The 23,519-nt window shown below is 43.7% G+C and overlaps 1 protein-coding gene and 1 long non-coding RNA gene across 9 annotated transcripts in view; one reads left to right on the top strand and one right to left on the bottom strand.

The window, feature by feature from the left end:
- RAPGEF6 (Rap guanine nucleotide exchange factor 6) overlaps nt 1–23,519 on the top strand; it is a 213,981-nt gene that overhangs the window by 125,643 nt on the left and 64,819 nt on the right. For all 8 annotated transcript variants that reach the window (XM_084838888.1, XM_084838894.1, XM_084838893.1 and 5 more), the window contains 4 exons: nt 20,649–20,829; nt 21,854–21,990; nt 22,596–22,754; nt 23,228–23,380. In XM_084838888.1, the coding sequence (XP_084695014.1) occupies nt 20,649–20,829; nt 21,854–21,990; nt 22,596–22,754; nt 23,228–23,380 (630 nt within the window). The remainder of the gene's footprint in view (nt 1–20,648; nt 20,830–21,853; nt 21,991–22,595; nt 22,755–23,227; nt 23,381–23,519) is intronic.
- Nucleotides 18,274–23,519, bottom strand: part of LOC146354439 (uncharacterized) — a 29,774-nt gene continuing 24,528 nt past the window's right edge. Inside the window, exon 3 of the long non-coding RNA XR_014788391.1 lies at nt 18,274–19,122. This is a non-coding gene — a long non-coding RNA (uncharacterized LOC146354439). The remainder of the gene's footprint in view (nt 19,123–23,519) is intronic.

Genomic DNA, 23,519 nt, shown 5'->3' on the forward strand with positions numbered 1-23,519 from the left:
CCAACTTCCATAAAAACAGTTTCAATTTGTGCATGTGCATGGAGCTACTTTACTGCAAGATATTTTAGTGTATTAATATAATCCCTTTGTGTGTTTAGATGGCATGTATGTATGTGGTATTAAGCCGTGGTTCTGTTGTCTTGCTAGTGAGGAATCATAGAATCATAGAATAGTAGGGTTGGAAGGGGCCTACATGGCCATCGAGTCCAACCCCCTGCTCAATGCAGGAATCCAAGTCAGAGCATCCCTGACAGATGGCTGTCCAGCCTCGTCTTGAATGCCTCCAGTGTGAGAGAGCCCACCACCTCCCTAGGTCATAGGTTCCATTGTCGTATTGCTCTAACAGTCAGGAAGTTTTTCCTGATGTTCAGCTGGAATCTGGCTTCCTGTAACTTGAGCCCATTATTCCGTGTCCTGCGCTCCGGGATGATCGAGAAGAGATCCTGGCCTTCTTCTCTGTGACAACCTTTCAAGTACTTGAAGAGTGCTATCATCTCTCCCCTCAGTCTTCTCTTCTCAAGGCTAAACATGCCCAGTTCTTTCAGTCTCTCTTCATAGGGCTTTGTTTCCAGTCCCCTGATCATCTTTGTTGCCCTCCTCTGAACCCTCTCCAGTTTGTCTGCATCCTTCTTAAAGTGTAGTGCCCAGAACTGGACACAGTACTCCAGATGAGGCCTAACCAGTGCTGAGTAGAGGGGAACTAGTACTTCCTGGGATTTGGAAGCGATGCTTCTATGAATGCAGCCCAAAAGAGCATTGGCCTTTTTTGCAGCCACATCACATTGTTGGCTCATATTCAGCCTGTGATCGACAACAATTCCAAGATCTTTCTCGCTTGTAGTGTGGTTGAGCCACGTATCCCCCATCTTGTAACTGTGCATTTGGTTTCTTTTTCCTAGGTGCAGAACTTGGCATTTATCCCTATTAAATGTCATTCTGTTGTTTTCTACCAGACGCTCCAGTCTATCGAGATCACTTTGAATTTTGTTTCTGTCTTCCAAGGTATTAGCTATCCCACCCAATTTTGTCTCATCTGCAAATTTGATCAGCATTCCCTGCACCTCCTCCTCCAAGTCATTAATCAAAATGTTGAAGAGCACTGGGCCCAGAACTGAGCCCTGTGGTACCCCACTCGTTACCTCTCCCCAGTTTGAGAAGGTCCCATTGATAAGCGCTCTTTGAGTCCAATTCTGTAGCCAACTGTGGATCCACTATACTGTAAAGTATATATAAAACTATAAAGAAATCACTGAATGCAACCACATTTCTCCCTTTGAAGCAGGACCTCAATTTTATGGTCAAAAACCTAAACACATTTATTGTGTTTATACATTTGGAAGAAATAACACATGAAATAGGCCGTTGGGGACTGCCTAAATAGGTAAGGGTAGTGGTAAATGTCTCTCTACAAGAGGCATCATTCCATTCATAAAAGGAGCAATGGTCAAACCTTTGTTGTTGTTGTTTAAAAACAACAACACCCCTGCCCGAATCCCACTTTATTGGATAATTTCTGCCCAGTCCCCAAAATTCCATTCTAGGGCAAGATGCCGGTGTGTGTGGTAGTTTCTCAGTTCCAGGAGTTTCTGAATGTGGATTATCTAGATCGATTTCAACCTGTCTTCAGGCCTAGTTATGGATCAGAGACTGCTTGGTTGGACAATATGCACTGGGAACTGGACAGGATGTGTGTGTGTGTGTGTGTGTGTGTGTGTGTGTCTGTTGGTTCTGCTGCACCTCTTGGTCACTTTCATACCATCTACCATGGTATTCTTCTGATGCATCTGTCTGGGATGGGACTTGGAGGCTTTGTTCTATGATAACGTAGGTCCTTCTTGGAGGGGTGTTTTAAGAAGGTGGTGCTGGGGGACTCCTGTTTGATGTGGTGGCTATTTGCCTGTGGCGGTGATGTCCAGTATTTTTCAATCAGGGGCCACTTGCTCCAGGCACTGCCACCAAGGTCACTTGGAGGCCTTTTGCAAGTTGTGGGGGGACCTCTCCTCTTCCCACCCTGGTCAAGTGCCAGTGCTGAATATTAGAATTGAATGAAGACCTTTTTGGGCCTCTCCTCATCCAGGCAAGGTTTTATCAGTCAGTCACCAACCAGACAGGCAAATTTCAGCAAGCTCATGGTCCTTGGACTGGGATGGACCAATACATCATTAGTATGCAGATGATACTCATCTCTACCTCTTGTTTCCATCTGCACATCCCAGGGAGGCTGAGGAACTCTTGAACCAGTGTCTGGAGGCTGTTTGGGGATGGATGAGGGTGAACAAGCTGAAACTTAATCCAGACAGGAAGGTGGTACTGTGGGTTGGGAAACCAACTACTTCAGATGGATGTTTACAACTGGTCTTACATGGGGTTGCACTCCCCTTGAAAGACCAAGTGCGCAGCCTGGAAGTCCTCCTGGACTCTGAGGTGGCTGCAATGTGCAGGAGTGCTTTTTACCAGCACCTTGTTTCAGTTCTCCATACAGTGGTGACATCCAGGCTGAACTACTGTAATGAGCTATATGTGGGCCTGCCTTTGAAGATGTTTCAGAAACTCCAACTCTTGCAGAATGCAACTGCCCAAGTATTGGTGGGGGCGAGGTGATTTGATCATATAACGCCTATATTGTGCCAGCTGCACTGGGTACCGGTGTGTTTCCAAGCCCAATTCAAAGTGCTGATTTTGACCTTTAAAGCCTTAAACAGTTTGGGACCAAGTTACGTAGAGCCAGTGTGGTGTAGTGGCAAGAGTGTTGGACTAGGAGCTGGGAGGTCCGGCTTCTAGTCCCCACTTGGCCATGGGAGCTCACTGGGTGACTTTGGGCCAGTCATAGACTCTCAGCCCAACCCACCTCACAGGGTTGTTGTGAGGATAAAATGGAGAGGAGGAGGATAATGTAAGCCGCCTTGGGTTCCTTGCAAGAGGAAAAAAGGTGGGGTATAAATGCAATAACTAACTAACTAACTTGAAGGACCTCCTTCACCCATATCAGCCTGCCTGCACTTTAAAATCAGAAAAAGGGGCCCTTCTCATTTGCCCACCCGTGAGAGCAGTCAGGTGGGTGATCACACATGAGAGAGCCTTCTCTCTAGTGGCCCCACACCTTTGGAACAAGTTGCCATCAGTGGTCTGCCATGCTCCATCATTGCAGGCTTTTAAGAAGGCCTTGAAAATATATTATTTTACCATGGCCTTCTCTTGCTTTGAGTGCTATTGTTGCTGTTAGTGCCATTGTCATTGTTGCTGGTTTTATTGTTAGCTTTTATTGTTTGTATTTTTTGTATGTTTCTATCACTGTTAATATTTTAATTGTTTTTCTGTATTTTATTGCTGTAAGCCGCCTTGGGAGGGCTTCTGCTCTGAAAGGCGGCCAAGAAATATTTTTGATGATGATGATGATGATAATAATGGATCTTTTTCTCATCAGTGAGTGTGTTCTGCTCTAGTTAGTACTTCTCTCTCTCTCTCTTTCCTCCCTGCATATTTGATTTCCTGTCCAACATCTGTGCAGTGCACCACTGCAGCTAGCCAAGGACATTGCATTTTTCCTGTTTGGCTTGTTCCCCACAGCCTCCTTCCAGATTACAGCAGCCAACCCACTACTAAAATAAACAAAAAGATAAAGCTAGTCAGCCCCTCTTGAGAGTAAGCAGCTACTATACAGACAGAGAAAGAGAGAGAATGAGAGAGAGATGGAGCGTCCCTCAGGGTCCCATCTTGTTCCCCATGCTATTACTGTATACATGAAACAGTTGAGGGAGGTTGTCTGGGATTTTGGGATTTGATGCCACCAGTATGCTGATGACACCCCACTCTCACTCATTTCCATCTAAATCGAAGGAAATTGTTTTAGTTCTAGATCAGTGCCTGATGTCAGTAATGGATTTGGTCAGGGAAAACAAATTGAAGCTTAATCCAAGGGGGGTTGGACTCGATGGTCTTATAGGCCCCTTCCAACCCTTTGTTGTTTATTCGCTTCCGACTCTTCGTGACTTCATGGACTAGCCCACGCCAGAGCTTCCTGTCGGCCGTCGCCACTCCCAGCTTCCCCAAGGTCGAGTTTGTCACCTCCAGAATATCATCCATCCATCTTGCCCTTGGTCGGCCCCTCTTCCTTTTGCCTTCCACTTTCCCTAGCATCAGCATCTTCTCCAGGGTATCCTGTCTTCTCATTATGTGGCCAAAGTACTTCAGTTTTGCCTTTCATATCATTCCCTCAAGTGAGCAGTCTGGCTTTATTTCCTGGAGTATGGACTGGTTTGATCTTCTTGCAGTCCAAGGCACTCTCAGAATTTTCCTCCAACACCACAGTTCAAAAGCATCTATCTTCCTTCGCTCAGCCTTCCTTATGGTCCAGCTCTCGCAGCCATAGATTACTACGGGGAATACCATTGCTTGAACTATGCGGACCTTTTTGTCAGTGTGATGTCTCTGCTCTTCACTATTTTATCAAGATTTGTCATTGCTCTCCTCCCAAGAAGTAAACATCTTCTGATTTCCTGGCTGCAGTCAGTGTCTGCAGTAATCTTTGCGCCTAGAAAGACAAAGTCTGTCACTGCCTCCACGTTTTCTCCCTCTATTTGCCAGTTCTCAATCAAGCTGGTTGCCATAATCTTGTTTTTTTTGAGGTTTAACTGCAACCCAGCTTTTGCACTTTTTTCTTTCACCTTCATCATAAGGTTCCTCAGCTCCTCCTTGCTTTCAGCCATCGAAGTGGTATCATCTGCATATCTGAGATTGTTAATGTTTCTTCCAGCGATTTTAACTCCAGCCTTGGCTTCATCAAGCTCAGCACGTCGCATAATGAGGGTGAGAGTATACAACCCTGCCGTACTCCTTTCCCAATCTTAAACCGGTCCGTTGTTCCGTGGTCTGTTCTTACCGTTGCTACTTGGTCGATATACAGATTTCTCAGGAGGCAGACAAGATGACTTGGTATCCCCATACCACCAAGAACTTGCCACAGTTTGTTATGATCCACACAGTCAAAGGCTTTAGAATAGTCAATAAAACAGAAATAGATGTGTTTCTGAAACTCCCTGGCTTTCTCCATTATCCAGCGGATATTGGCAATTTGGTCTCTAGTTCCTCTGCCTTTTCTAAACCCAGCTTGTGCATCTGGCAATTCTCGTTCCATGAATTGCTGGAGTCTACCTTGCAAGATCTTGAGCATTACCTTACTGGCATGTGAAATAAGTGCCACTGTTCGATAGTTTGAACATTCTTTGGTGCTTCCCCTTTTTGGTATGGGGATATAAGTTGATCTTTTCCAATCTATTGGCCATTCTTGTGTTTTCCAAATTTGCTGGCATATGGCATGCATCTGACAGCATCATCTTGCAAGATGTTAAACAGGTCAGCTGGGATACCGTCATCTCCTGCTGCCTTGTTATTAGCAATGCTTCTTAAGGCCCATTCAACCTCACTCTTCAGGATGTCTGGCTCTAGCTCACAGACCACACCGTCAAATCTATCCCCAATATTATTATCCTTCCTGTACAGATCTTCCGCATATTCTTGCCACCTTTTCTTGATCTCTTCAGCTTCTGTTAGGTCCTTGCCATCTTTGTTTTTGATCATACCCATTTTTGCCTGGAATTTACCTCCGATGTTTCTAATTTTCTGGAAGAGGTCTCTTGTCCTTCCTATTCTATTATCTTCTTCCACTTCTGCGCATTGCTTGTTTAAAAATAATTCCTTATCTCTTCTGGCTAACCTCTGGAATTTTGCATTTAATTGGGCATATCTCCCCCTAGCACTGTTGCCTTTTTCTTTCCTTCTTTCTTGGGCTGCTTCCAGTGTCTCAGCAGACAGCGATCTTGCCTTCTTGGTTTTCTTTTTCTTTGGTAGGTTTTTTGTTGCCGCCTCCTGAACAGTGTTGCGAACTTCTGTCCATAGTTCTTCCAGGACCCTACCTACTAAATCTAGTCCCCTAAATCTATTCTTCACCTCCACTGCATATTCATTAGGAATATTAGTGAGCTCATATCTAACTGATCTGTGGGTCTTCCCTATTCTCTTTAGCCTGATTCTAAATCGTGCATTAAGAAGTTCGTGATCTGAACTACAATCAGCTCCAGGTCTTGTTTTTACTGACTGCATAGATGTCTGCCACCGTTGGCTACAAAGGATGTAGTCAATCTGATTTTGGTGTCGACTGTCTGGTGAAGTCCATGTATAAAGCCGTCTCTTAGGTTGTTGGAAGAGAGTGTTTGTTATGCACAGTGAGTTGTCTTGGCAAAATTCTATCAGCCTATGTCCCTCTTCATTTTGTTCTCCTAGACCATGCTTGCCTGTAATTCCAGGTGTCATTTGACTACCCACCTTAGCATTCCAGACTCCTGTAATGAAAATAACATCTTTGTTTGGCGTACTATTAGGTGCTGCAGATCCTCATAGAACTGATCTACTTCTGCTTCTTCAGCATCTGTGGTTGGGGCATATATTTGGATCACTGTGATGTTAAATGGCTTACCCTGAATTCGAATTGAGATCATTCTGCCATTTTTTGGATTGTATCCAAGCACTGCTTTAGCCACTTTATTATGAATTATGAAGGCTACTCCATTTCTTCTGTGGTCCTCTTGTCCACAGTAGTAGATCTGGTGGTCATTTGATGTGAAGTGGCCCATTCCAGTCCATTTCAGTTCACTGACACCCAAAATGTCTATATTTAATCTTGACATCTCCCCAGTAACCACATCCAATTTGCCCTGGCTCATAGATCTTACATTCCAGGGTTCCTATGGTGTGTTGACCTTTAGAACATCGGATTCGTCGTTCACCACCAGCACCATCGGCTGCTAGCCGTCCTTTTGGCTTTGAGCTAGCTGCGTCATCACATCTGGGGCTAGTTGAACTTATCCTCTGTTCCTCCCCAGTAGCATTTTGACCATCTTCCGACCTGGGAGTCCCATCTTCCGATGCCATACCGACATATCTCTGGTTGTACTGATCCATTTAGTTTTCATGGCAAGAATACTGGGGTGGGTTACCGTTTCCTTCCCCAGAGATCGTATTTAGTCTGACCTCTCTGCCATGATCTTCCCGTCTTGGGTGTCCCTTCATGGTTTAGCTCATGACGTCATTGAGGTGCTCAAGCTCCAGCACCATGACAAGGTAATGATCTCCTTTGCTGGAGTTTCCAACCCTACTATTCTATAATTCAATCAAGACAGAAGTGTTTCTGGTCAGTTTAAAGGCAGATTGGGGAATAGGAATTTAACCCATGCTAGATGGCCTTGTTGTTGTTCAGTCGTGTCCAACTTTTCGTGACCCCGTGGACCATAGCACTCCAGGCCTTCCTGTCCTGTGCTCTCTCCCGAAGCTTGCTGAAGTCCATATTCATTGCATCAGTGATGCTATCTCGCCATCTGATCTTCTGCTGTCCCCTTCTCCTTTTGCCTTCAGTCTTTCCCAGCATCAGGGTCTTTTCCTGAGAGTTTTCTCTTCGCATTAGGTGGCCAAAATATTGGAGCTTCAGCTTCAGTATCTGTCCTTCCAATGAGCACTCAGGGTTGATTTCCTTTAGGATTGACTGATTTGACCTCCTTGCAGTCCAGGGGACTCGTAAGAGTCTTCTCCAGCACCACAGCTCGAACGCATCAATTCTTCGGCGCTCAGCCTTCCTTATAGTCCAGCTCTCACAGCCATACGTTACTACTGGGAAAACCATAGCTTTGATTTAGACGGACCTTTGTCGGCAAGGTGATGTCTCTGCTTCTTACTATGCTGTCTAGGTTTGCCATAGCTTTCCTCCCAAGGAGCAAGCGTCTTTTAATTTCATGGCTACAGTCACCGTCTGCGGTGATCTTGGAGCCCAAGAAAATAAAATCTGTCACTGCTTCTATTTCTTCCCCTTCCATATGCCAGGAAGTGATGGGGCCAGATGCCATGATCTTAGTTTTTTTAGTGTTGAGTTTCAAACCAGCTTTTGCACTCTCCTCTTTCACCCTCAACAAGAAGTTCTTTAGATCCTCTTTGCTTTCTTCCATTAGGGTGGTATCATCTGCGTATCTGAGGCTGTTGATAATTCTCCCGGCAATCTGAATTCCGACCTGTGATTGCGTTTCTCATGATGTACTCTGCATATAAGTTAAATAAGCAGGGCGACAATATACAGCCTTCTCGTACTCCTTTCCCAGTTTTGAACCAATCGGTTGTTCCATGTCTGTTTCTTACTGTTGCTCCTTGACCCTCGTACAGGTTTCTCAGGAGACAGGTAAGGTGATCTGGTACCCCCATCTCTTTCAAAATTTGCCACAGTTTGTTGTGATCCACACAATCAAAGACTTTAGCGTAGTCAATGAAGCAGAAATAGACGTTTTTCTGGAATTCTCTTGCTTTCTCCATGATCCAGCAAAAGTTGGCGATTTGATCTCTAGTTCCTCTGCCTCTTCGAAACCCAGCTTGTACTTCCGGTAGTTCTCGGTTTGCATACTGCTGAAGCCTAGCTTGTAGGATTTTGAGCATCACCTTGCTGGCATGTGAAATGAGCGCAATTGTGCGGTAGTTTGAACACTCTTTGGCGTTGCCCTTCTTTGGCATTGGAATGTAAACTGACCTTTTCCAGTCTTGCGGCCATTGTTGAGTGTTCCAAATTTGTTGGCATATTGAGTGCAGCACTTTAACAGCAACATCTTTTAGGATTTTAAATAGCTCCGTTGGAATACTGTCATCTCCGCTAGCTTTGTTGTTAGTAATGCTTCCTAAGGCCCACTTAACTTCACTCTCTAGGATGTCTGGCTCAAGTTCAGTGACCGCACTGTCATGGCTATCAGGACATTCAGATCTTTCCTGTATAGTTCTTCTGTGTATTCTTTCCTCCTCTTCTTAATCTCAACTGCTTCTGTTAGGTCCCTGCCTTCTTTGTCCTTTATGATGCCCGTCTTTGCACAAAATGTTCCCTTGATATCTCCGATTTTCTTGAAGAGATCTCTAATCTTTCCCATTCTGTTGTTTTCCTCGATTTCTTTGCATTGTTCATTTAAGAAGGCCTTCTTGTCTCTCCTTGCTATTCTCTGGAACTCTGCATTCAGTTGGATATGTCTTCTCCTTTCTCCCTTGCTTTTCGCTTCCCTTCTTTCCTCCGCTACTTGTAAAGCCTTACCAGACAGCCACTTTGCTTTCTTGCATTTCTTTTTCTTTGGGATGGATTGAGTTGCTGCCTCCTGAACAATGTGACGGACCTCCGTCCATAGTTCCTCCGGCACTCTGTCTATCAGGTCTAATCCCTTAAATCTATTTGTCACCTCCACTGAATATTCATAAGGGATATGATTTAGGTCATACCTGAATGGTTTAGTGGTTTTCCCTACGTTCTTCAATTTAAGCCGAAATTTTGCAAGAAGCAGCTCACGATCTGAGCCACAGTCAGCTCCAGGAGTTGTTTTTACTGACGGTATAGAGCTTCTCCCTCTTTGGCTGCAAAGGACATAATCAGTCTGATTTCGATATTGACCATCTGGTGATGTCCATGTGTAGAGTTGCCTCTTGTGCTGTTGGAAAAGAGTGTTTGCTATGATCAGCATGTTCTCTTGGCAAAACCCGATTAGCCTTTGTCCTGCTTCATTTTGTACACCAAGGCCATGCTTGCCTGTTATCCCGGTGATTTCTTGACTTCCTACTTTGGCATTCCAATCCCCTGTGATGAAGAGGACATATTTTTTTGGTGTTAGTTCTAGAAGGTGTTGTAGGTCTTCATAGAACCGATCAACCTCAGCTTCTTTGGCCTCAGTGGTTGGGGCATAGACTTGAATTACTGTGATGTTGAATGGCTTGCCTTGGATTCGTACTGAAATCATTCTATCGTTTTTGAGATTGTGCCCCAGTACTGCTTTTCCCACCCTTTTGTTGACTATGAGTGCTACTCCATTTCTTCTAAGGGATTCTTGCCCACAGTAGTAGATATGATGGTCACCTGAATTAAATTCACCCATGCTTGTCCATTTTAGTTTGCTGATTCCCAATATGTTGATGTTCAATCTTGCCATCTCATGTTTGACCACCTCCAGCTTACCTTGATTCATTGATCTGACATTCCAGGTTCCTAAACAATATTGTTCTTTACAGCATCGGACTTTCTTTTCTTTTCACCACCAGACACATCCACAGCTGAGTGTCGTTTCGGCTTTAGCCCAGCCGCTTCACTCTTTCTGGCGCTACTTGGAAATTCCCTCTGCTCTTCCCCAGTAGTTTATTGTACACCTTCCGACCTGAGGAGCTCATCTTCTGGCGTCATCTCTTTTAGCCTTGTGATACATTCCATGGGGTTTTCTTGGCAAGAATACTGGAGTGGGTTGCCATTTCCTTCTGGAGTGGACCACATTTCTCTGCCATGACCTGTCCATCTTGGGTGGCCCTGCGTGGCATAGCTTATGGCTTCACTGAGTTATGCAAGCCTCTTCGCCACAACAAGGCAGTGATCCATGAAGGGGAAGATGGGCTTACACTCCCCTTAAAGACTCAGGTTTTCAGTCTGGGTATACTCCTGGATTCAGCCCTGAACCTGGATGCCCAGCTAAGTATGTTTGCACAGCTAAGATTTCAGATCTGGCCATGGTGACACATGCCTTGGTTACATCCCATTTAGACTACTGTAATGCATTTTAATGGGGCTGACTTTGAAAAGTTTTTGGAAACTTCAGCTGTTCCAGAATGCTTCAACAAAACTGTTGACTGGGGCCCAGTTACAAGGAGCGTGTGACTTCCTTGTTACAACAGCTCCACTCGCTCTCAGCCTGTTTCCAGGCACTATTAAAAATGCTGGTTATGACCTATGACTTGGGACCAGAGTATTTGAAAGTCCCCATTGTTTTCATACGAGCCTGCCCACTGTTAAGATTTTAAGGGGAGGCGCCTTCTATTGGTCCCATCACCATTGGAGGCACATTTGGTGGGATGTGACAGAGAGCCCTCTCATTGGCTGTTTCCAGGCTCTGGACCTTCCTGCTGTAGGAGGACAGGTTGGCCACTTTTTTGTTGTCCTTCAGCCAGCACACACAGAGGTTTTTATTTAGGCAGGCCTTCAGTATGTACACTGATTTGTTGGTGAAGGGGTTTTTATTGGGCCGAGTGCTGTTTATTTCTTTTATTCTTGTGTTTTAATTGATTTGTTTTTATGTTATGTTTTAATCACGATTATGTTTTTCATTTGTATTTTATTGCCTGCCTTGAGAACCATTTTTGGCAGAAAAACATGACAGAAATTCAATAAATAAACCCCTTGAGCTGAGCATGGCATAGGGTAAATGACATATTTTGTTATTTCTTTGTAAATCCTGTACGTCAGATTAGCTTCAGATTATGGTTTATATAGTAGTTAATAAATGTGTATTCCTTCTATATTATAATCAGAAGAGGAGAATCAGATTTTACTTGCCTTCCATCGGCTATAAAAGTTGATACTCATGTAGTTGGATCATTTCCCACTGACAGATAGTACACAGTAGAAATTACCCTCTTTAGATCTCTTAGGGAGCAATCCTATGCATGGTTAGACAGAAGAAAGTCCTACAACTCCCAGCATTGGAGTTGTAGGACTTTCTTCTGTCTAACCATGCATAGGATTGTGCCCTTAGGCTGCAATCCTATATCCCCTTCCCTGGGAGTAATTCAATGGGACTTACTTCTGAGTAGACAGGTATAAGATTGCACTGTTATGGTACTTGCCATACATCCACATGTTAACAAAATTATTCCACAACTGGACTTGATAATGGCCAACAGGACAAGTATAATATTTGCTCTTTCCATAGTGATACTGAAGTCAAAACTCCTTTTCTGCAGTTATGGCAGTCTGATTCTTGGATGTTCTACATACTGAAAAAAATATTTTCTTTATTTAAAACATTTATATCCTGCCGTGTATCATTAGGATCTCAGGGTGGCATACAGATAAAATCAATGTAGACAGTATAAAACAATAAATAATTTAAAGAGCTAAAACATATTAAACCATTAAGCAAACTAATGCCAATGTAAAATCTAAAACAATAGAAGTTAGAACAGTGTGGTTCTTTAGGGAATGCATTTTGCCCTCAAAGGCTGTGATAAAAAGCCATGTTTTAACTTGGTGCTGAAATGAAACCAGTGTCTGCAGCAATTGGGCCTCCGAGGGGAGGGCATTCCACAACTGGGGTGCCACAGCAGAAAAAGCCCTCTCCCATGTCCCACCATAGTGTATGTCTCGCAGTGGTGGGACGCAGAGGAGGGCTCCTCCAACAGATCTCAAACCTCAGACAGGCATATATAGGGGGAGGAGTTCCCTCAGATATCAAGGTCCCAATTCACTTAGGGCTTTAAATGTCATCACTAGCACCTTGAATTCTGACCAGAAGTATATTGGCAGCCAGTGCAATTCCTTTAAGACTGGTGGTATGTGATCTTTGTGAGATGTTCCAGTCAACAGTTTAGCTGCTTGCATTTTGCACTAGCTGCAACTTCCAAGTCATCTTCAAGGGCAGCCCCACATAAAGTGCATTGCAGGAGTCTAATTGGGAAGTTACCAGTGCGTGCACTACTGTGGCTAGGTTGTCCTTGTCCCGGAAAGGCCATAGCTGGTGGATCAGCCGAAGCTGGCCCCAAGTACTCCAGGCCATGGAGTCCACCTGGTACTCCAGCGACAGGAATGGATCCTGTAGTACTCCCAAGCTATGTACCTGCTCCTTCAGGGGGAGTGCAGTCCCATCCAGGACAGGTCACTTACCCAATTCCCAGACTCAGGAATCACCACTCCACAAAGTTTCCAGCTTGTCAGGATGCTTCTTCAGTTTATTGGCCCTCATCCAGCCAATTACAGCCTCCAGGCACTGGTCCAGCACCTTCACTGCCCCAGCTGACTTGGATGACAAGGAGAAATAGAGCTGAGCATCATCAGTGTAGTGGTGACACCCCACCCCAAAATTCCTAATGACCGCACCCAGCATCTATTCATATAGATGTTGAACAGCATGGGGGATAGAATAGAACCCTGTGGGACCCCACAGCTTAATAGCCATGGGATAGAACAGGAATCCCCCAATACCACTGTCTGGAATCAGCCCTCCAGAATCAGCACTCCAGCACAGTGCCCCCAACCCACTTCCCACCGAGCTGATCCAGTAAGATACCATGATCAATGGTATCAAAAGTTGCTGAGAGATCCAGGAAGATCAACAGAATAGCACCCCCCCCCCCCCGTCATTCACCCGGAGTAAGTTGTCAGTCAGAACAACCAAGGCTGTTTCAGTACCGTACCATGGCCTGAAACCAGACTGAAATGGGTCCAGATAATCAGTTTCCTCCAAGAATGTCTGAAGCTGCCCAGCCACCACACGCACAAGCACCTTGCTCCCAAAGGGGATATTAGCAATAGGGCAATAGTTCTCACACAGCTCTGGGTCCTGTGAGGTCTTCTTCAGGAGAGGGCTCATTACAGCCTCTTTCAAGGTGGCAGGAACCACCCCCTGACAGAGCGAACCATTTACCACCCCCTGGACCCATACAGTCAATCCACCCCTGCTAGATCTTATTAGCCAAGATGGGCAAGGGTCAAGCTTGCATGTGGTGGGACGGACTGATTCAAGCGTCTTGTCCACATTATCAGGCTGCAACAACTGAAACTGATCCCAGGAAACACAACCAGACAGAGCACTGGACACCTCCCCAGACTCTGCGATAACTGTGGCATCAAATTCTTCTCAATGTGCCTAGCAAATTTATTACAGAAAATGACCGAGGGTTTCACTCCCAATTTCTCTCAGCCTGAGCCAGATCCCAATAGGCATTTCACCACTCAGAACAATTCTGCTGGGCGACATTTTGAGGATGAAATAATAGAAGTGTACTAAGATTTTTTCCCCATCCTTACTGCTGCCTAATAGGCACACCAAAGTGTCTTCGCTAATCTTTGATTGTACTCACTTCGAGACCTGCACCATCTGCACTCTAGCCGTTGTCCAGCCTGTTTCATTTCCCATAGATCTTCTGTAAACCAAGGTGAATTGCGGGCTCCACAGCGCCGGAGTGGGCGCTTGGGAGCGATTGTATCGATGGCCTTCCCCATCTCACCATTTTATAGTGAGACGAAGGCCTAAACCGAATTGCCAGCCCTATCAGCTGGGAAATCCCCCAGACCGTTCAGGAATCCATCAGATTCCATAAGTCTCTTGGGGTGGACCATCTTCATCAGTCCTCCTCCCCTGCAGGGAGGATCTGCTACTGCCAAACTTCACAAGGAAATGATCTGACCATGATAATGGGATTGTTGAAAAAGAAACCCAAACCACAACATCCCTCTGCCCAGCAGCAAAACCCAGGTCCAGAGTGTGTCCTGCCACATGTGTCGGGCCAGTGATGTACTGAGATAGGTTGTCATGGTTGCCATGAAGTTCCAAGCTGGCCCTGTCAGGATAGCCTCGGCATGGATGTTGGGATAGTCCTAGGGTTCTCTGACACCACCTCCGAGACCATCTCAGCCAGCTCAGGCAGGGAGATTGCTGGGCAGCGGGGTGGGCAGTACACCAGCAGCATACCTGCTCTGTCTCTTGGCCCAACACAAGGTACAGACCCTCAAAACTGGTGCTAGAATGGATGGGTTTCCTCGTGAGGGAGATGGAATCCTTATGGATGACGGCAACTCCTCCCCTCCACCCTTCCAATCTAGGTTGGTCCTGCACTGAGTACCCAGGTGGACAAAGCTGAGGCAGATCCACCCTGCCCAACTCATCCACCCAGGTCTCAGTAATACACACCAGGTCAGCTCCTTCATCCACAATCAAATCATGGATAGTAATGGTTTTATTATGGACTGACTTGGCATTCAAAAGCAGCACCAATAGATCAGGGCTGATAGAACAACCTAGATTTTGATGGGGGAAGGATCGAAAGATGGGGCAGATTTCAAATATCTGTCCTGCCTTTCCCTTACCTGACATGTCCATCCCCCAGCGCCAATCCTCCCTCTGCCCAAGATTATTCCAATAGGGGCACCCCGTTCCTCCCTCTCCCTTGGGATTCACTTGCACACGTGTACAACTTTAAAATAATATAAAACTAATTACAAGGCCAGTACAGCCAGACAAACAAACAAGGGCAGTAAAAGGTGGTAGCAACAACCTAAAATTAAAATAGGCCTACTCCGTCTCCCCCCTTCAGTCACTCTGTATTTATACATTTGCATAAGGCTGTCATCCAGGCTGTGGTTAGCCTCTCACCCTAGCCAGTTGCCCCCACCCCTCAACTCTCATCTAAGGGATGATTGGACCTCAGCCTCCCCATCTGTCCCATGCTGTCACCCTGGAATAGCTCACTCACCCAAGACTTGCACATGCACAGTTGCTCAAGGAGGGTGTGGTGCCTTTGCCACTCCCCAAAGGAGCGACACAAAGGGCTGCGCCCCTTTGGTGTCTCCCCTTCAGTGATGACCCCACCGGTGGTGGGCCCACCACCTCAGACAGTCATCTTATATATCTCTTTCCAAGAAGGGGACAGGTCGAGGTTGTCAGCTACAGCTGGTTTAGTACTCGGCGGCCTGATCCTGCCGGGAATGGTGGTCTGCCAGGCAGAAGTCCACAGGAAGAGGGCAGTATTGATGATAGTAGTTGTGGCAGCAGGAAGCAGGCAGAAGCAGGCACTCCCTCTTCCTTGTGCTACTCTTTCTTCGATGGTGGCTTCTCCTTCTCCTCCTACAGGTACTGGCTCAATGATCAGTCATGATATGGTTAGGCCACAGTATGCATATTTACTCAAAGTTACTGAAAAAGATGTAGTGGCTAGGAAGTTGTAAACAAATTCCTCTATGTATCCTCTTTAGTGTCTTCCAGATGTGTTGGGCTACAACTCCCATCATGCCCAGCCAGCATAGCCATTGGTTAGGGAAGGCTCGCCTACTTTTTATGTCATGCTCTTAAATAGTACTCCAGGTGGTCTGTCAGTCATCCTCACCTGCTTTGCTTCAACGATGCTACACCTGAGGTGCTCCCAGACTGGGTCCCCATATGGTCCCTGCATCCCCAGCATATTACAGCTTCTGCTTTTGACTACCTCCAAACTGAGTCCAGTTCAAAAGTTAGTGCAATGGCTTGCTTGCTTGTGGTTGGATTCCATACCCCTCCGTTAATATCTAAATAGAGGAATCGCATGAGCCAGGCAATTGTCATGGTTCCTTCTTTCAGAAATGTTGACTGTCCTTCAGGAAGATCAGATTTGGCACTGGAATTGAACCTAACCCTTCTATTCACCCGACCAACGTGGTCCTTCATCTAGACTTTACCAGATGAGCTGGGTATGAACTCTGGGATGAGGGGGCAAACATGATGGAACACTGACTGGATAATGAAGGGGTCCTCAGTCTTTCTGGATCCATAGGCACATTTGGGAATTTGAGAAAATGCTGTGGGTACCACCACAAAATGCCTCATCAGTGGATCACCATTTTAGCATCTTTCTGTCATGTCTATGGAACTTAGACTGCGTCTTATTCAACAAAAACTTTTTTTGTGTCTATTCGACACTGCAAAGTCTCTTTAACAAGGGATTGTCTAATTTGGCTAATTGCTGGTGGTGAAATACAACTAAAGCTTCTTTTAAACATATTGCTTGGTGATGTCCAGTAGGTGCTTCTTTAGAGATGAGGTTATTACACAGATATATTTTGTACTGGAACAGCCTTTAATAGTCACTGAGGTACACACTCTTTTACATTATTTACCTTCTTCATGGAAATTAACAAATGGTCAGCATAAATGGATTCTCTGCACCCTTTTGACAGTGAAAAGACTGATACCACAACACTGGAAGGATAAACAGCCACCTCCTATAATGCAGTGGATTGAGGACCTTACAACACTTTCAACATTTGAACAGGTGGCATACAGACGTCACCTTCAAATGGATGCTTATTTGGATATGTGGTCCACTTTCGTTGAACCCCGTGTATAATTGCTAGAAAGCTGCAGGCATTTCGTACAAATCCATGTGTGCATATTTTTTTAAAAATGGGGGGAAATAAATTTTAAAAAATTGGGTGCCCATAAGCACCACGTTACGGACCCATTTGCGGGCACTATTGGAAGTGGTCATGGGCACTGTGTTGGGGACCCCTGGAATAAAGTAACAGACTATAAACTTGAGATCCTCCATCTGCTCATAAGGAAGATATGTGGTTGAATTCAGAGGAAAGAAGACTTGGGAGACCTGAAGCATTCTATATTTTTTGTAATTCAGACAGGGTGGGCAAAAAAACTGTTTTCCCCACCCCGTCTAGTGTTGCGTATGCTCAAAAGATGCTGCTGATGTAAAGTTCTCAGTGACCTGGTTTGCACAGCATGGCATCATTTAAGCTGCCATCATCATCATCATCATCATCATATTTATATCCCACCTTTTCCCCAATACTGGGACTCAAGGCGGCATTACAACATTAAAAACTTGTACAGTTAAAACACAGAAATATACAAAAGTAAAAATATAATTAAATCATCAGTAAAATTAAATTGTATAAAATATCAGAATTTAAATCAATAACAACAACAATATAAACAATAGTACCACTCCATCATATTCTCACAGGTCCAGACTATCTATCCCCAAAGGCCTGCCGGAATAAAAAGGGTTTTGCCTGCCTGTAAAAAAATACCAAGGAGGGGCCACTCTTGTGTCCCTGGGAAGAGAATTCCAGAGCCTTGGGGCAGCCACAGTGCCTATTTGGGGTTGGTGAATCATGTGTGTTATGTGAGAATTAAACAACCTTCGCATAACCCATGCTCTCTTCTGTGGTGGTCTGTCATGTTGTGCAAACTGGCCTAGTCAGAGCTTAGCATCAGGAAAAAGTTTTGCCTGCTCACACGTTTTATGCAGCAACTTGAAGACAGGTTTGAATATTATGGGAGAATGTTACAAGCTTCCTGGGGCCCTTGTTTCTTCTACCGATTTAAATCCCCATTCAGTCGCAAAATTTACTCGGTCATCTTCGGCGAGTCACCTTCGGCTGCTCGCCATCTCTCATCCTAACTGTGTTACAAGGTTATTTGTGAAGATAAGTGTGTGTGTGTGTGTGTGTGTGTGTGTAATGTATGCCACCTTGAACATTTTGGAGGAAGGGTGAGATTAAAAAATGATAAATATTAAAGATTATTATTATTATTATTATTATTATTATTATTAATAATAATAATAATTCTATACTGCCCAATAGATAAAGCTCTCTGGGTGGTTTATAAAGATTAAAAACAATAGAAATACAGTATACAGAGGTTAAAAGCCATTTACAGAAGAAACACACAGACAGACAATATACATAAGACAACATATATTTAAAATAACAATGAATGCAAGCAATCTCAAGCAAACAGCCATAACCATAAGACAGTCGAGGATCGATTAAAACTCATCATAGGCTGCCAAATGCCTGGGAGAAGTGAAAGGTCTTAACCTGGCGCCACAAAGATAACAATGTTGTTGCCAGGCAGGCCTCATCGGGAAGATCGTTATGAAATTGGGGGGTCACCACCGAGAAGGTCCTCTCCCTTGTTGCTATCTTCCAAGCTTCCCTCGGAATAGACAGCTGGAGGAGGATCTTGGATGTTTAGCATAGTGTATGGGTAGGTTTGTGTTGGGAGAGGCGCTCTGTCAGGTATTGTGGTCCCAAGCCATGTAAGGCTTTATAGGTTAAAACCAGCACCCTGAATCGGGCTCAGAAACATACAGGCAGCCAGTGCAAGTGGGCCAGACTTAGTGTAATATGTTCGGACCTTCTGGTCTGGCTGCTGCATTTTGCACGAGCTGCACCTTCTGAACAGTCTTCAAAGGCAGTCCCACGTAGAGCACATTGCAGTAATCTAACTTGGAGATTACCAGAGCATGGACAACTGAGGCCAGGTTATCCCTCTTCAGATAGGGTCGTAGCTGGGCCAACAACCTGAGCCTCAAGTGACAAAGATGGCTGAAGGAGAATCCCCCAGCTACGAATCTGGTCCTTCAGGGGGAGCGCGACCCCATCCAGAACAGGTTGAGCACCCTCCATCCAGTCAGCAGAACCACCCACCAACAGCATCTCAGTCTTGTCTGGATTGGGTTTCAATTTATTAGCCCTCATCCAGTCCATTGTTGCAGCCAGGCACCAATATAGCACATCCACAGCGTCACCTGAAGAAGATGAAAAGGAGAAATAGAGCTGTGTGTCATCAACGTACTGATGACAGCGCACTCCAAAACTCTGGATGACTGCACTCAGCAGTTTCACGTAGATGTTAAATAGCATGGGGGACAAAACCAACCCCTGTGGAACCCTATACTGAAGAATCCAGGGGACCGAGCAATATTCCCCAAGCACCACCTGCTGGAGCTGACCATCCAAGTAGGAGTGAAACCACTTCAGTGCAGTGCCTCCCACTCCCAGCTCAGACAATTGTTCCAGAAGGATACCATGGTAGAGGTGGTATCGAAAGCCGCCAAGAGATCAAGGACAATCAACCAGGTCACACTCCCCCTGTCTTTCTCCCGACAAGTAGTAATTAGTAATTAAATAATTTAAAAGTGATACATTGTAATATTTTTTAAACTTAGCAATTAATGTCTTTTACGTAAAACTGAATTACCCCATGTTATAAATGCATTTTCTGACCATCCTTCATATTATCTGAATTTTCTTTTCACCACTTTTTGGTAATATATTAGATGTTTCTGATACAGTATTAATGCCATTTATTATTAGAAGAAATCCATAAGTTAGATTGTACCTTTATTTACTTTTTTTGGGGAGTAGAGGTAGAAAAATGATGTGCATCTAGCTATTTGGTAAAAGATTTGTCAAAGTGCTGCTGTAGTGCTAGATTGTAGAAGTGCTAAAGTTTGCTATTTTTAAGCTGATATTTGACCGTGCTTGCTGGGAGTTTTATGTGTTCGCAAAATAGAAACCAAATGAGTTGCTGCTTTGATAGATTGTGGAGACTTCTATGAAGGACTGTGTTGTATATTGCCCACATATTCAAAGGAAGTCTGAATTTTTCAAACTGAGAGCTAGCTGGTTTTGCTGAGGCTGGCTGACCTTGCCTGGCTTGGGTTTAAATTTATCTACCTCATATGAAACGACCTAGTTGCATATAACTTATGTTTAAATCATTTCAATACACAATCATGCTTTAAGCCATATTAATGTTTACTTTAGGTGGTCTACATGATATAACTACAATCTGTTTTGTTAAGACCTGCTGCTAACAGCACAAACTGCAATAACAAAATCCTTTAGAAACGTGATAACCCATGTGATCTCTCATTAAATTAACACATTAACACCCCCCCCTCCGGTCCCCCAGTGTTATTGCATGGCTTTTAACTGTAGGTAGTTGATTGGCCTACAGAGCTAGAGATTGCATACAGGTTGTATCTGGCCCTGACCATCTTCCTTCCCCTTATAGCCCCCCGCTCACTCCCCAAATCTGGTCTGGAGGGTTAGGGGACCCCGTGAAGCAGATTTGGAAGGTGTGCAGGGACTGCAGGAGGAAGAGACCAAGGGAAAGTCCTGTCATGTAAATGGATGTCTGTTCACCTGACATTGCATTTAAGCCTACATCCAATAGGATCACGATAGGACCAGAACTAAGTATCTTATGCCACAGTGTACGTCCTTAATTTTCTACAACTTAAAGATCATTCACTGATTTTACGTACAGGCTACTGAAAGTGAGATGGGAGATGTAGATTTAACTGGCCTCCCAGAAGCACCAGTAGATTCTGAAGATGATGAAGAAGAAGATGAAGACATTGATAGAACTTCAGATCCATTGCTGGGGCGAGATGTTGTACGGGAGTGCCTTGAAAAAGAACCTGCTGACAAAACTGATGATGATATTGGTGAGAAGTAAAAAGATTTTTTCTATCATAATTTTAACAGATCGTACAAAATGTTGTGAAGGCTGTTAATTTAGCAACTGCTAATGATAAACATTAACTGTATAATGATGTACAGTGGCTTATAAAAATCATCCATGCACAAGAGGGAGGTTTCAGCAGGCTTGAGGAAATGCATTATACTAAAAAACCACAATGTAAAACTGAAAGCAGCCCAGTGAGGACTGAATCTGCTTAGTGGTCACAGAATGCTGGCTGACTTTTGCAAGGATAAAGAGTGGGAAACTGGGAGAGGAACAATGGAATTGAATGGAGTATCCTGGATTGGGTCCCACTTGTGTAAACATATATCTAAAAATATATAACTTCATATAAACACACACACCTTACCTTTTTATATACAGTAAGCTGTGAATGTGCCATACGATAAATAAATAAATAAATAAATAAATAAATTTGCTATACAGAGATTGTTTTAAAACAAACACCTATTAAATATTATAAATAGGTTGCAGATAGGAGCCAAGCAATTTGCCAAACTTCCAGGCATGCAGGTTTGACCATTCTAGCATTAAAAATATTAGCATCCCATTTCTTACTCATTTACCTCCTTGTGTCTTTAAGATGTGCATAGGGAAGTGTTAACATTGGGTTGGATCCAAAGAATTGTGACCAATAGGAAAACAGGTGCTAGAACTGTTTTGCATATGCTTGTACAAGAGTTCACATGGTGTGATAATAGTTAGAATGTCATGCTTATACTTGTGCACGAGGTCTTTTCTTGCAGTACTCTAGTGTGAGGTACACAGTCCTTCCATGAACTGAAAATGTGTATAAAGCACTTTTGAATCCAGCTCATCGAAACGACCCTTATTAACTAGCATAAATTAGTGAGTGACATAAGTAAGGATTGAAAGCCAAAGTTGTTGTAAGGAATAAATAATACATATCAAAATAAATGATAGTTACACTTAATAAAGTTTTGCCTTGCTTTGCTTTTAATATATGTCTATGTTTGTTCTACTAGAACAATTACTGGAATTCATGCATCAGCTTCCAGCATTTGCAAACATGACTATGTCTGTAAGAAGAGAACTATGCTCAGTGATGATATTTGAAGTGGTAGAACAAGCAGGAGCCATCATCCTTGAAGATGGGCAAGAAGTAAGTAGGGTATAATGCCATAGATATGTTGGTATGTTAATATCAAACACCCATAGTATAAGTATATTTTTGTGCTTTTCTGCAGTGCAAATATTACATAACATATAGTAGTCCATGACTACCCAATGACATTACACATCATCAAAAGCTCCAAAAACTCTTTCCAGTGGTTAATGCGCTCTACTGCTAATTTTTTTCATACCCAGAGCCCATTCCTCACCCCGCAGAAACCATTTCATACAAACCCTTTCTATCCCTTAGGTAGCTCCTCAAATCCATTTGAAAAGCATTTTGCACCCTAGCCATAGTCCATTTGCAAATATCAGCGAGGGTAGATATCATATTACACTACACTGTTACATTAGGATGGCACTCTGCAGGTTGTGGTATTCAGACATAAATTCTTATTCAGCTGATTGATTCTGCCTGTCCGGTATGGTAGAAGGATATTGGTGGTGGTTGTAACTTAATCATTTTATTGTCACCCTGATTATTTTCACAAATACACACTAGGCATCCAGTGAACCTCCTTTCTAGGTCATTGTTAAGACAGTTGGACTCTTAGCAAGATACCTGAAATTGCTATACTTATGTTTTTCTTCCAGCTTGATTCTTGGTATGTTATTTTAAATGGCACTGTGGAAATCAGCCATCCAGATGGGAAAACAGAAAGTCTCTGTATGGGAAATAGTTTTGGAATTACTCCCTCTCTGGAAAAGCAATACATGAATGGTGTGGTTAGGACCAAAGTAGATGATTGCCAGGTAAGATAACTTAGTAATAAAACATTCTGCTGTTTTGAAGCTTCTTATGAAAAATAAAATTGATTTCCTCTTTAAATATTCTAGAAATAAGAGAGCAACCTTCATTCTTTGGTTAACTTAAGCACTCATAACTTTCTTGCTCGTATCATTTGTTGTTCAAGAAACAGGAACCACTGCTTTGCCTTTTTTATAATGAGGTATAGGCTGTGGTCCACTGAAATGAGCTCAGGATAGTTAAACAGAAAATACACATTTCCACTTCCTGAACTCAAGTTCTCATCTTGATTTTGCTATATGATCATTCGGTTGTGATCATCTCTGAAGGTTTTACAAAGAAATATATGAGACTGGACAAGATGGAAATGGACTAATTTCTAATTATACGTTGTCATCATTGCATTACATCTGTCCAGGCTTGGCCAGTGGGCTTTTTTTAATGATGTCTTAATTGTCCTTCTATTATACTGGCACAGTTTGTGTGTATAGCCCAGCAAGACTATTGGAGAATTCTGAACCATGTTGAAAAAAATACACACAAAGTTGAAGAAGAAGGAGAAATTGTTATGGTAAAGGAGCACAGAGAGCTGGACCGCAGTGGAACCAGGAAAGGACACATCGTCATTAAGGTGATCAAAACAAAATCTTACTAATGATTTGTCAGTCTGTCCTTACATAGTATTCAGTTTTTATGAATTTCATAATAAGGTCCTGCAGTATAAATTATCTAGTTTCTTATCTTCAGAAACAGTTTACTGTTGTATACTC

Source organism: Heloderma suspectum, chromosome 2, assembly GCF_057233095.1.
Source record: "Heloderma suspectum isolate Gila_16-S chromosome 2, 16-S_ref, whole genome shotgun sequence".
In the NCBI taxonomy this organism is placed as follows: Eukaryota; Metazoa; Chordata; class Lepidosauria; order Squamata; family Helodermatidae; genus Heloderma; species Heloderma suspectum.